The following is a 14577-nucleotide window of genomic DNA, read 5'->3' as shown; positions in this document are numbered from 1 at the left end:
GGTAGCCTACCCCTTCTCCAGCAGATCTTCCCAACCTAGGGATGGAACTGGGGTCTCCTTCATTGCAGGTGGATTCTTTACCAACTGAGCTATCAGGGAAGCCCTGGAGAAGCACTACTGTTAAAGAAACCAGTTTTCTGATATGGAAAGATAGAAGTTTATTTTCCCTGTAACAATCTAAAAAGTAAGTGAATAATACAATCACTGTTATAGATGAGAAAACCATCCCAGAAAGTTATGTGATAGGTTGTTGTTTAGTTGCTAAGTTGTGTCTGACCCCATGGGCTGCAGCATGCCAGGCTTCCCTGTCCTTCACTGTCTCTTGGAGTTTGCTCAGATTCATGTCCACTGAGTCAGTGATGCTATCTGCTAAGTCACTTCAGTCGTGTCAGACTCTGTGACCCCATAGACGGCAGCCCACCAGGCTCCCCCGTCCCTGGGATTCTCCAGGCAAGAACACTGGAGTGGGTTGCCATTTCCTTCTCCAGTGATGCTATCTAACCATCTCATATTCTGTAGTCCCCTTCTCCTTTTGTCTTCAATCTTTCCCAGCATCAGTCTTTCCTAATGAGTCGGCTCTTTGTATCAGGTGGCCAAAGTATTAGAGCTTCAGCTTCAGCAAAAGTCCTTCCAATGAATATTTAGGGTTGATTTCCTTTAGAATTGTCTGGTTCGACCTCCTTGCTATCCAAGGGACTCTCAAGAGTCTTTTCCAACACCACAATTGGAAAGCATCAATTCTTTGGCACTCAGCCTTCCTTATGGTCCAACTCTCACATCCGTACACAACTACTGGAAAAATCACAGCTTTGACTCTATGGACCTTTGTCGACAAAGTGAAGTCTCTGCTTTTTAATACACTGTCTAGGTTTATCATATTAGCTTACCTTCCAAGGAGCAAGCATCTTTTAATTTCATGTCTGTGATAGAAGCGACTACAGTAAGAGTTTTCCGGGCCAGAGGTTTTTCCACAGCTCCATACTGACCTCCGTGTTGCCCACAGCTTTCTCTGGGTTCAGAAAATTCCCTATGAGAGCCTTGCACAGCCTCATGTAGCCACTGCATAGTCAACAAATGCTAACTAATTTACCAATTGGGTTAAAGGCTATTTTGCAAAGCTCCCCACATCCCTTCTTTTATTTTTAGTAAACCATTCACTCAATATATATCTAAGAAGCATAAGAAGTGTTCTTACATTGTACTGGTTTGGTGCAGGGGTTTCAAATTTGAGCACTTTCTCATAGCTTGGCAACTGGAACATGCTGGAACAGGAATTGCTGAAGTCTTTCTTTGAAACAAGACGAGATGGGATAGTGTATGCATTAGCTGCCGGGAATTTAGAAACGATGGTGTCCAGTCGGGCACACTGCAAGGAGAAAGTCAAAGGAATCCACATTATCATGTATCTTATGACTTCCAAGGCCAGGTATCAGGAAGATGGTGCTCAGCACCAGGTCTAAAAATATTTCATATAAGGTGAAACCCTGGCAGGTAACGCAGATAAAATGACCTCAGGCTTTGAGGATTTGTCTTGGGAAATGCAAGTTCAGACATGTGTTAACTTCTGTAAACTAACTCGAATTATTCATCTTATGTTTGGGACTTGGCAAAAGTAATTTTGCCATAAAAGCATTTCCACCCAATCCCGTTTCAGGCCACTTACACTTGACTCATCAGCTGATGGGTGATTTATATGATGGGAAGCTTTCTGCTTTCTTCTTCCAACCTTGGTTTTTCCTTTGAGTGAAACTCTCACTTCTTGTTTCTAAGGTTAAATAATCTGAATTTCCTAAATAAGAAGCTTGCTTCTCGCACCTTAAAGGTCCCAGGGCTTGCCTCCTCCCTATGCCTCCCATCCCCCACCAACCCACTGATTTCATAAAACCTTACAATTTTTTTTTTTCCTGCTCTTTCAACAGAAACCAATCCTACTCCTTCCAGGAAGCCATGATTAACTATTTTCAGTTAAAAAAACAAACAGAATCAATGTTTGCCAAATGAAAAGGGACAAAAGCCATAAAAACTAGAAGATAACATCACCTTACCCTGGGATAGTATGGTAAGTATTGAAGTCTGATTTAAAAAAACACAACTTTTTTTTTTCATTATTTTATGGTTAAAAGCTTGAGAAAATTGCCCTTGGTTTCCTTCACTTGACGGGTCAATAACCACACAAGCACAGAAAGAGGAGGAGGCCGTGGGAAGGCCTGAGCAGCCCACCAGACTCCTCTCTGTACATCCGGCCATGCTTCTCACCATCTGGGTCATTGGCCACCACCTGCCACCAGAAGCAGGGGCGCTCTGTCCAGAGTCTAGCCTGGGCTCGAGTCCCAGCTCTGCCTCCTCCTAATTGCAAGGATCCATCTATGTTCCCAGAAGTAAGGTCACCCCAGCCTTGGACTCACTTTACCTGTGCATTTGGGGCAATAGTTAACTGAGTACCTTGCAGGGGATGTTCCATCGAATCCATATGACAAGCCTGGATCAAGGAAATTATGATTATCCCTGCTTTACAGATGAGGACCCCAATCTTCCTCAGCTAGCGAAGTGGTGGAACCAACATTCTCACCTCCATGAGACGATACGGATCAGACACCCATTCCGAGGAAGAATGGGCTGAGAGGAGTCACAGCCGCGTGTTCTCAGCTACAAGATGCTGCTGCTGCTGCTAAGTCGCTTCAGTCGTGTCCGACTCTGTGCGACCCCATAGATGGCAGCCCACCAGGCTCCCCCATCCCTGGGATTCTCCAGGCAAGAACACTGGAGTGGGTTGCCGTTTCCTTCTCCAGTGCATGAAAGTGAAAAGTGAAAGTGAAGTTGCTCAGTCGTGTCTGACTCTTCATGACCCCATGGATTGCAGCCTACCAGGCTCCTCCATCCATGGGAGTTTCCAGGCAAGAGTAATGGAGCGGGGTGCCATTGCCTTCCCCGCAGCTACAAAATGAGTAGCTGCTAAATGCCTGTGGGAAGTTTTAGTTCAAGAAGGATCACTATCTGAAACCGCCTGTGCTCATCGGTACAGACACACCTGTGCTCTCCTTCTAACTTCCAGGGAAGATGGGTGGCAAGGTCAGACCATCCTCAGGGCTGCTGCGTGTAGTGTGTCTCTCCTGAGTCACCCAGAAGGCTGGGCAGAGCGTTTTGCTAAAGCGCTGTTTCCCTGAAGTTAAAGCAAAACGTTATAGACAAAGTTTGAATGGAAGAGCCTGCCACTGTTGCCCCCATCTGGTTGTTGCTGTTTACACCCCTTTATTGAGCCTACATCTTCATGAGCTTTTTGGCAGCTTATATACTGAACACTTCGGTTTCATGGTCAAGAGAGGATCAGAGGCCATGGACATGGACAACAGATTTGTCTGTTTTCTTTTGTCTTTTTCCATGACTGTATCTATTGCCTCATCTTGATTTACAAGCAAAACCTAGCAGACCTACAAAAATAAGTGTTTTTGTTTTGTGGTTTATCTAGGAATAATACAGAAAATATTGATGCTGTTTTTGGTGAAGAAAATCAATTTTGTATAGTTTTATTTCAACTTAAATAAAATGTGAGTTTTGTTTAAAGTTCAGGTACATTTTTTTGGTGGGGACAAAACAGATTCTTGGGGTAAATTATCTTTTCAAAAATATTTATCACCTTCACAATTGAAGATAAATTTGCTTGGTTATATTTTTTTGGTAGGTGGTTTACTACTAGGGAAATTTAAAAATCCATTTTAATTGTGAAATTATTAAATGCAAGATTTATCTAACTTTTAAAATATTATATGTTGTAGGACCCCTGAAAAAAAAATAAACAAAGCACTATTTTCCAAAGTGTGTTCCTTGGCCTTCTAGTTCTATGAGATAAGGTTGTGTTGGTGGCCTCTAACTGTGTTGAAACAGACATTCCCAAACTTCTTCCATCATAGGATCTTTTTGGCTTAGAATACCTACTAACATTCTCTTTAGGAAAAACTGCTCCAAAAAATTCCCATCTGAGGCAAAGTTTCATCAAGCATCACAACAGAATTAGCCTGAGTCTAGCTGAAATGACACTCACTCATCAGCCTACGCCTTGGCTTTGTTTTAATTGCCAGGCCTCCGGTCTCCAACCTGGCCACATGCTGGCATTCGTGAACCTCTCTCCAGCACATAATAGCTCTTCCAGAGACACTGAAGCCACCGCACATATACAGAAAAGCCATGGAAATACACCCCACCACACACACACACACACACACACACACACCTGCCTCATTTGACTTCCTACCCAGTCCTGTGAATAATTCTGGAACAAAGCTATAGAGTATAGTCATGAAGCTCTTCAGATTATCTGAATTTAGAGAGATGAAAGGTCCTCTCAAAAGGCTGGGTGCAGTTGCTCCAGTAGTCATCCAGAAGTTTCTAAAATGTATTGACCCACAGCATTTTTGGGTCAGCGCCACCGGGAGTCACGCTTCTGATGGCCACACCAGCATCAGTAAGGCAGATCTTTCTCTGATGTGGTGGTTTTTAGTCACTAAGTCGTGTCTGACCTTTTGTGACCTCATGGACTGGAGCCTGCCGGACTCCTCCGTCCGTGGGATTTCCCAGGCAAGAATACTGGAGTGGGTCGCCATTTTCTCCTTCAGGGGATCTTCCTGATCCAGCGATCAAACCTGTATCACTTGCACTGCAGGTGGATTCTTTACCGTTGAGCCACCAGGGAAGCCCTCTCTGATGGGGACTGCTTTTAATCCCTGTAGGGTCTAGGATCTGGGAACAAGAGCCTCTAAATGTGAAAGGCAGCAAAAGGAGGGGTGGAGGAATGAAATTGGCGGCCAGTTCTGGAAGGAACTAGGCGAAATGTGGGAAGCTCCTGATAGATCTCCACTTAAGGCCCCTGCCCGAGGACACAGGAACTCATGTGTTTAGAAACATAAATATAAACCCGTATATCCATCACAGCAGGAAGAAGAAGCCTGAACAACTCAGCGTCTTTGGGGTTTGGTCTGAATTTTGTAAAGACCTGATTAGATCCTGTCACACACAGATCTGCCCTTGGGCTCCTTCTCCTCCAGATGGCCCAGCCTGGTCATTTGGAAAGTTACTGCACGTACAGCCTAGCAGGGAATTGATGGTGTGCTCTGATTCAGCACCTGCTCTGGCACCAGGGAGGAGCGGGCAGTGCCACTACTCGGCAAAGCTCTCAGAGAAAAAACCTAGGTGTTGCAGGAAGTATTGTTTGTGACTCAGGTGGCAACAATCATAACACTGAACATGTTTATAAGGCTCCGCAGTTTCAAAGACTATTTCACTCATTGCAACGTCAATTTGCCCGGGGCCTCTGGGGAGTCTTCACTCTGTGAGGCAACTGGGACACAGAGGGTGACGTGCTTGAGGTCACATCGAGGTTGAACCCACAGCTGAGTCAGGATCAGGTCTTAAGTCTTGTCTCTAGTGCCAGGCCGTTGTGAGATGGCACTACTTTGGCCCATTGCTTTGTAGTGTCTTTACTCACAGGGCTGGAGGTAGATGGGGGCTGTCGTGAACTGGCTCGGGGCTTGCGCAGCCTGAACATCTTAGCTAGTGAGGAGTTAACTCCCAAGTCAGTTTGCTCCTTGAGTATTCAGCTCAGTCAGGCTCGAATTCCAATGAGTGGCTGCATTCAGTGTGACTTAAATGGCCTCTTTGTGTGTGTGTGTGTGTGTGTGTGTGTGTGTGTTTTAAATCAATTCCAGTGTCAGGTATCATAATACATTTTTGCAAGAAATTATTCTAACTTTTAAAGGGACAGATGGCATAGGCATCTAATTGATGCTGGAGTTTGGATTTGCTTTCTTTTTCACTTTCCTACCTCAGCGAGTCTTACCCTACTTTGACTGCCCTTGCTGTATCTATTTAATCTTGCCAACAGATAGATGTTCAAATAAAGACTATCCTTGCCCAGGTCTGGTCAGAGACACTGGCACTTCATTTAGCTACTTGAGGTTTGGAACCATCCTCAAAGATAAAGACCCACATCTTACAAAGAAGAGAAATGGAGAGGAGAGGAATATTGCCAAATTCCCGGCCTGCTGTCTGCTTTCTTTCAGGTCCCGTCAGATTTCTCAGTAACGTGAATAACCCAGTTAGACTAAGAGGTGTAAAAAGTCCTGCTGGGGCAAGATGCATCATAAGAATTTTGTCTTGGTTTGGGAGTCCACTCCATGCTGACAAAATTGGTGATCAGGTTCTGAATATGCTTCTAGCTTCTCTTCCCACTCAGGGAGTGGGTAGCAGTGGGGGAAAAAAATTACTTAAAGATCTAGGCTCCAGTTTACCTGCATGAAACCTGGGCAGACCATTACTCTCCTAATTAGAACCACAGGTCTTTGGAGAGAAGGGCCCGGATGTCCAATATATGATTAAGCCATGAAGGAAGCAAAGTACTGAGCGATTAGTGCCCTTATTCAGAGAAGGTTCTCACCATAGAAGGGAAAGTGCATGTCCCTTTCTTGGACAACGACACGCTGTCGAACACAGGGGACTGATGAATGACGTTGTAGAACCCCGGGCCTGGGATATCATCCTGAAAGGGAAGAGAGCATGGTGTCATCGCAAGACTTTCCATCCACGGTGCTTTTCTTCGAGTTTTACATCCATTTAACCCTAAGCTTCATTGGAATCCTCTGGGACAGGCGGAGATGTTGCCTCCCGGATGACAGCCCAGCTCCACCAATTCCTGACCTGCCCAGTCACCATCTAAGTTCACAAGTGCCGGGGCTGGGACTCCAGCTCAGGTCTGGGGCCACCCCCCACCCCCACCAACCACAGCCCTTGTTCTTTCCACTACTCTGTACTGCATTCTAGGACGATGCTATGGTTTCTGCGTGCCAACAGACGCACGAGCAGAAAAACGGATCCCGAGTGCATCAGCGGCTGTGCAGGTGAGCGTGGGTTGATGGGTCCGCCAAATCCAGGGCGAGGGAAGGGTGACCGATTTCACGTTCACCACACCCCACCTGACTCAGCTTCCTCCCCAGCCTTTCAAAGGAGAAACCAGGGAGTGTTTCTGTTTATAAAGCAAAGTGAAACAAAAACCACCTTCATCCCAAACAAGACCATCTCTAACTCTCAGACAAAAAGAGGTGGGCTCATGGGGCTCAAGTGCTCAGTGATGTGGGTGTGTTACACCGAAACAAAAGCTTGATTTCTAAGCTCATTTCTGCTGCTGCAGTTAATTGGGTTTGCATCTCATTTTCCGTGCTGGTTACCAGGGGGAGGTAAATGTTGACAGAAGTTGGCCAAACAAGTGACGTGAAATGACAAGGATGCTCCTCTGTCTCGAGGGTTTACTGGGTGCCTCCTTGGTGCCAAGAGCTTTTCAAAGGTTGTCCCATTTAATCTCCAATGAGAAAGGGATGCCCCCATTTTATAGATGGAGACACTGAGGCCCACGGAGATGAACTTGCCCCAGGGTCCCACTGCTGTCAGTGGCGGCGCCTGAGTTCAGTGTTACGTGACGGTGTACAGCCTTTTGCAGTAGAAATATTATCGGGTCCATTATAACGAAAGTGAGGCCCAGAGATGTTGGGGCCACAGCTAATAGATGGGGAAGCATAAATTTAAACCTGAGCAGTCTGATTCTCCTCGCTACTTCCAAGGTCTGCCACCCGGGCTCCTCTTGTCCCCAGCCATCCCTACTGCCTTTCACAGAGCAGAAAGAGAGCTCAAGTCCCCATGGGGCACTCCCCGGACTCTCCAGTCTGGATCCAGCTGTGTGTGATGATGGGTTAATATAAGGATGTGGTCATCGGGGCTGTCAACAGATTCTTCTGGGACTTCGCTGGTAGTCCAGTGGTTAAGAATCCACATTCCAGTGCAGAGCATGTGGGTTCAATCCCTGGTTGGGGAACTAAGATTCCACGTGCCTTGGAGCAACTAGGTCCTCCCACCACAACTACTGAGCCAGTGCTGCGCTGCAGAAGCCTGTGCACCACAGTGAGAGAAGCCCGCATGCTGCAACAAGCATGCAGAGTGTTCAAAAAAGAAGAACAACAAAAACCAAAACCACACACACAGAGCAGGTTCTCCTGTGCTGTTTTAAATGCAGTGAAGCCTTTGAGTCTTGCTCTGTTGAGGTGGGGGCATGGAGGCTGACTCCTACCTTGCAGGTGAAGGTGATCCCTAGTGGACAGAGTGGGGGCTGACTGCCGGGGTGGGGGGTGAGGCAGGCTGCAGGGAGATGTAGCCCAACCAGAACCCTGGCCTGTGGGTACGATGTGAGGGGCTACAGGAAGAGGAACAAGAAAGAGGCTTTTTTCTAGGGGGCTGTTTGCAGGACGGACGTGTTTATTGATGGTCACTGAGTGCCGGGCACTGTTCTAAACTCACACATTTAATCCCCATGTTAAAGATGAGAAGACAGAACCCAAAGGGATGAGGTTCAAGGTCATGAAGCTAGTAATGGTCAGAGCCCGAATCTGAATCCAGGAGAGTCTGCTCTTGACCATTAAGACAAACTAACTCTCAGACGAGTGTGGGATAACATGTGCATGACAGAAGGAAAAACAGTCCCACTGAGTTTGGAGTCAGGAATTCTAGCATCGGTGCGGCTACTAGCTAAGTGATCTTGAACTCTCTAGACTTCAGTTTCCTCACATGTAAATTGAAGATGCTGCACTAAATGCCTTTGGGTACCTTGTAGCTTCCGGAGTCCCTCCAGGGAGGGAAAGCTGAAGCAGGAAATGTGATTTTTCTAGGTTTAAAGAAGAAAGAGTCTTGTACCTCTCCAGACCCCAGTCTCCTGCCACACTCCCAACACCAGCATCAGCCCACAAGAATTTTCTGCCCACCTCTGTGAGTCTGAGGGGTTAGGATTGCCAGCCAAAGAGCAAGCCTGCAAGGCTGCTCCATCCCACCCTGCCTGGTCAAATGTCTATTTCAGATAAACAATAAAACACTGTTTTAGTATAACTAGGGCCCAATCAATATTTGGGATACACTTATACAAAACAGTTTGTTATTTATCTGAAATTCTAAATTTGTTAGGAATCCTGTATTTTTACTTGCTAAATCTGACAACCCTACTGGGCCTTAATCATATTTTAATTGCACCACATTGCAAAACTGGTTTGCGTCTAGGACAAACAGGACGAGAACTGTCGTCTCTTACCCTGCAGGGAGAGCGTGCTGTCTGTCTGCACTTAGTGAATATCCTAGAAGGGGCCTCCAGGCAGCAAGTTGGCTGGTGGCGGCTCATACGGGTGACTTAAATATTCAGAAACGTTGCTAGTGGTAGCTTGAAACTGACCAGGGTGGGGGTGTTTACACCACAGACATTGGCAAATGCTATACATCAGGACTTTTCTTTGTGGAGGGGAGAGGTGGTTTACCAACACACCACCACCGGCGCTCTACACCGAGTAGGTTTCCAAGCTGCCCAGAGGGAAAGGTCCAGCTGCAAAGAATTTAAGTGTTCTCCAACAAATGTTAGAGGTGGCAGACCGCTCCCCGGGAGGGAAATGCCAGTCCAGTCTTTCACTTCTGGGATAACAGTTTATACGACTAACATCACAGGATGTGGATGAGTTCTGACCTCTCAGCATCTCCCAAGGAGCAAGAACCCAAGTCAAAGCTGGTGTAAACTCAGCCAGCCCTTGGCTTCTTGGCCAAGATGAAAACCAAGAAGGTGAAAATCCAATAAACCAATCCAATAAAATGGGTATATGGAGGGAGAAGGGAAGAGAACTATTCATTTGAGCTCTACTGACTGCTTTTTGAGTGTTTGTTACAAGAGAAGATCTGGGCAAGGACTACACCTGTTTTCCCCTGGGTCTGCATCACAGTGTGAGGATTGAATGAGTTGATGGACATCCCATCAGCTTCATCATTACTAGTCCACAACAGCCTCAGTGAAACTAAGGCCTTCCCTCTGGGGTTCAAAGACCTTCAGAGTAAGGATGGAGTGAGAAATGGCTGGCCAATGTCCTCCCATCCCCCACCCAAGACACACGGGCCACATTGGGTGGAAATGTACTTTAAGCACCCTTTTGAAGGAGGGGCTTCCCAGGTGACAAAGTGGTAAAGAATCCGCCTGCCAATGCAGGAGACAGAAGAGGGTTCAATCCCTGGGTCAGGAAGAGCCCCTGGAGCAGGAAATGGCAAAGCACTCCAATATTCTTGCCTGGAAAATTCCAGGGACAGAGGAGCCTGGTGGTCTACAGTCCATGGGGTTGCAAAGAGTCAGACACGACTGAGGGGCTGAGCATGCACACACACACAAAGTCCCGTGGGCAGCCTTAGCACTTGCCAAGGGCCGGACACAGATCAACGTTCATTTGACTTTGGGACAGATTTAAGGAGGTGACGAGGAGAAGGGGAAGAGAGGGAGCTGGGCATTGACCTCCTCACCGTGGAGGGTATGGGGGGTATGGGAGAGGCTAGTGACCACAAGCTGGAGCCAGTTACATTTGCACACAACCTGGGTTCTTTAGTCTTGATTTCATAGGCTTTGTCCAACCAAGACTTTCAGGTTTGCCAAGCCATTTCCAGATTGGAAAGTGTGGTCTCTGCTGGATCATTGGCCGAAGCTCCCACCAGAGCTGCCTTTTGAGCCTTCAGGGATGTCTACCCTGTTTTGGTCAGCTTAGGGGTGGCTAGCTTGTGTTCTCAGGAGCACACTAGAGGAGCAGAAACTAGGCTTCTGCTGAAGGGCTGGAGGTATACAACAGGAGGACGACACACTGCAGGGGGAAACAGAGCCCCGGCCGGTGGTAACCCACCAGCAAAACTGCACAGAAATGTGGGGCTCCAGAGGGAGCAAGCTCCTTTTACAAATGCCTCTGGTCTCAGGGTCTCGGGACAAAGCATCCGTCTACCTATTGACTTCATCGAAGGCTAGAATACAGGCTCATGTGACCACAGGGGCAAGGCGAGCACAGGCCAGCAGACAGGAGAGCCAGCATCTGCCCCCAGGGCACGTCCCCTCACTGGGTCTCAGCCTCCTCATCTGTGAACCTGCGAAGAGGCAAGTGTGGGTGTCAAGACCTAGGGTTTGCATCTAGGGTTAGGCCTCCATGAGGAGTCCAGGGAAAGGAGGCCTGAGTTGGCAGCGGCTTCAAGCAGCAATTCCCCACCCAGAGAAAGCCATAATTTGAGAAGATACATGCAGCCCAGTGTTCACTGTAGCACTCCTTACAATAGCCAGGACACAGAAGCCACCCAAGTGTCACTGACAGAGGAAGGGATAAAGAAGGTGTGGGGTACCTGTATACAATGGAATACTACTCAGTCATATAAAGGAACAAATTGGGTCATTTGCGGAGACATGCATGGACCTAGAGACTGTCATACAAACTCAAGTAAGGCAGCAACAGAAAAACAAGTATTATGGATTAACATATATATGTGGAATCTGAAAAAATTAGTATAGAGCATCTTATTTACAAAGCAGAAATAGAGACACAGACACAGAAAACAAAAGTATGGATTCCAAGGGGAAAGCACAGGGGATGAACGAATTGGGAGACTGGGATTGACGTATATACACTACTGATACTGTGTCCAGAATAGATAACTGATGAAAACCCGCTGCACAGCACAGGGAACTCTGCTCAGTGCGCCGCGGTGACCTCAATGCGAAGGAAATCCAAGAAAGGGAGGATATATGTATACACACAGCTGATTCACTTTGCTGTACAGCAGAAACACAACGCTGTAAAGCAACTATACTCCAATAAAAATTAATGTAAAAAAATCATTAAAAAAAGAAAAGCAGCAGCGACTCTTTTTTACCTGCTCCACCAAAGGGCATCAGCACGGGATGCTGTCACAGATGGGCCCCCTCTGCTGTGCCCAGAGATTCAGGGGTCACTGAAGCCCTTCTGGTTCAAATTGTCTACAGTTCTGAGATGTGCCCCTTATAAGACACCCTTCTTCTTTTCTGCTTTCTTCCCCTTCCTTCCCACCACCTCCCAACTCCATACACGAATGTCTGCCATCAAAGTTCTTTGCCCATCACTGGCCTGGCTGGGTTGGAAACACAGACAAGAGAAGCCAAACCTGCGTTTTCAAAGCATCAGATTACATGGGCCTCAGCTCTGAGCACCCCTGGCCCTCTCTTGCAGAGCCCTCCTCTCTGTTAGGGCTTCTCGGGTAGTACAGTGCTAAAAGAGCCTGCCTGCCAATGCAGGAGACCCAAGACACACAGTTTTGATCCCTGGGTCAGGAAAATCCCCTGGAGAAGGAAATGGCAACCCACATCAGTATTCTTGCCTGGTGAGTTCCATGGACAGAGGAGCCTGGTGGGCTACAGTCCGTGGGGTGGCGAAGAGTCGGACGTGACTGAGCAACTGAGCATGTGTGCCTCCTTACTGAATCTAGTGTCAGCTCATTAGCAGTCCCTGGAAATCCCAAGTGGAATGTGGGCAAAAACTCAATTCAGCAAGCACACATTCAAGCCTGCTGAGGGCCAGGGCTGGGCTAAGGAGCCAGGATACAGGCACGACTGATTGGCAGCCTGTATGTACGTTCTAGGAACAGAACAGAGGTGACGTGGCGAAACAATGTAAGGTGGATGGCATGAGTTACCCTGACTCGGTGAGAAAGGCCTGGACTTGAGATGGGGCCACTCATTCAACTGACTTTTGAGGGGCTCTGGGGCCTGAAAAGGACACTGATAAGATGTGCACATCCATTACCGCCCCACCAAACTGAAGGTGGTGGGGGGCGTTCAGGGGAGGGGGTGCGTTCTCCATTCCTCCCGCTCCCCCTCCCATGCCCCACCTCCCCTTCCCCCAAAGATGCCGGGAAACAGTCTGGGAGCTAGGACCTGCCTCCTGGGTGGTCCTCAGTCCACCTGACCCTGGCTATGCAAGTTACTTAACCCTCTTTATGTCTCGGGGTTCATTATCTGAAAAGTGGGGATAATGGTAGGACTTAGCTCATGGTGATTACGGGGATTAAATGAGGTCAGAAATGCCACATCTTCAAGGGGAGCCTGGTGTGCTATCTGTGTCGGCCAAGGGTTTGCTATTCCCACCCATGTGCCCTGCAGACCCCTGAGGAAGGGGTGCTGGTGACTGATGTAGAGGAGAGGCTTCCAGAGCAGGAAGGTCAGGCAGAGCCCACTGCGGCTTCAAGCATGCAACGGAGGGCACGTGTAGGGGGGCTTATCCCCCTGAACAAGGTGGTCTCTGCAAACTGAACTTCCTTTCATTGAAAAATCTCTGACATGTGAAATATCCCTGGTCTGGTGCCTGATCCAGGTAATAAGCGAACAGTGCTCACTTTTCACAATTTCATCACAATTAAACACAGTTCTGCTTACCACGAGGAGGGTGGATTTGCTGTCAGGCTCTGTCTGAAATGAACATATATTTTAAAATCGTGGCTACTGGTAGGACACGCACACCCTACCCGAAGAGGGGTGTCTGTATAATACCAGTACGCATTCATCTGTGCCTGGAAGGGATCAATCAAGTTTAGGATTATGGAATAGGAATCCCTGGCAAGGGCCTACCTAGATTAATATAACATCCTTATTTTTGAGATGAGGAAATGGAGATGCAAAGACTTTCAGTGGGTGTCCTTAGTGTTAGCCAGCTTGGGAAATAGTGACCACAGTCCACGGTGACATGGGGACAGAATTGGGGAGGCAGGGGAGGAAAGTGTCCTTCGGGTTGCTAGGCTAGGCTTGGTCCTAGATTAGGCATGTCTCTTCATGCGTGCAGAGTCTGTAAATAATTGTAAAATGTTTGGGGAAGCAGACTTCACTCCTAGCAGCCGAAACTGCCAGTCCAGACACCGAGCTCAGGAAGGATTCCTTGTACCCAGCAGTCAGATTCTTATGGGGAATGCGAGTTGGGCTGTGGCGCTCTGAGGTCTTTCTGCAGAAGTCTGATTAAGGTAAGTGCACGTTTCAGAGGCCACTCATTGTCTGCATTAAAGTTGTGCTAAATGGGTCACAGGCCTGATGTGAGGACACAACCAAGTTATGAGATCAAGCCCAGGGTGTGTACAATTAATGCTATAAGAAGGGTGGTGAGACACTGGAGTTTTAAAATCTGCTTTTAATTTGTATTGCCTCACTAAATTATTGGGCGATGTTAAACAGGATTCTTAGCTTCTCAATGCTCAAGTTTCTTCAGGAAGAATGAGAATTGTGAGTGTGGATTAAGGTATTTTTTTTTCCTGTTTTTACAGCTTAAAGAACCTAAAAAATTATAATAACCTGAATTGTATATTTCAGATGAGGAAACTGAAGCCCACAAAAAGTCAAGGGAGTAGTCTAAAGCCATGTAGCTAATAACAGAATTCCGGGGACCTGGTTTATGGATCCCATGCCCTTTTCATAAAGTTCCATACTTATTTACAAAATGCTTTCAAATGCTTAGATGAACGTTTTCACGTTGTCGAACCAGCACGACCTCGTTTAAAAAGTATGAATCAAATTTCTGAGCTATTTCTCTCTATATCAGATGCTGCCTATAGCTTTGGCTGGCTGGCACCTTGATTCCTTCAGGAGAACAATTTCTACAAAGTAGAAAGTAGAAATTTCTACTTTCTCAATAGTAGTTGAAAATGCAGACTTTAAAAACCAGATCATCCACATCCCTGGATTTGAGTCTTCGGACC

At 47.1% G+C, this 14577-nt stretch overlaps 1 protein-coding gene across 7 annotated transcripts in view; it reads right to left on the bottom strand.

Moving 5' to 3' along the window:
• The window catches only part of STPG1 (sperm tail PG-rich repeat containing 1), a 63794-nt gene that overhangs the window by 27735 nt on the left and 21482 nt on the right, over positions 1-14577 (bottom strand). For 6 of the 7 annotated variants that reach the window (XM_027520315.1, XM_027520331.1, XM_027520336.1 and 3 more), the window contains 2 exons: positions 6428-6529; positions 1196-1366 (listed from right to left, as the gene is read on the bottom strand). In XM_027520315.1, coding sequence (XP_027376116.1) covers positions 1196-1366; positions 6428-6529 — 273 coding nt within the window. Of the gene's footprint in view, positions 1-1195; positions 1367-2569; positions 2669-6427; positions 6530-14577 lie in introns of those variants that run through there. The other variant, XM_027520343.1, reaches the window with a different exon arrangement.

This window comes from Bos indicus x Bos taurus, chromosome 2, assembly GCF_003369695.1.
Source record: "Bos indicus x Bos taurus breed Angus x Brahman F1 hybrid chromosome 2, Bos_hybrid_MaternalHap_v2.0, whole genome shotgun sequence".
Classification (NCBI taxonomy): Eukaryota; Metazoa; Chordata; class Mammalia; order Artiodactyla; family Bovidae; genus Bos; species Bos indicus x Bos taurus.
This window is presented reverse-complemented; position numbering and strand designations above follow the sequence as displayed.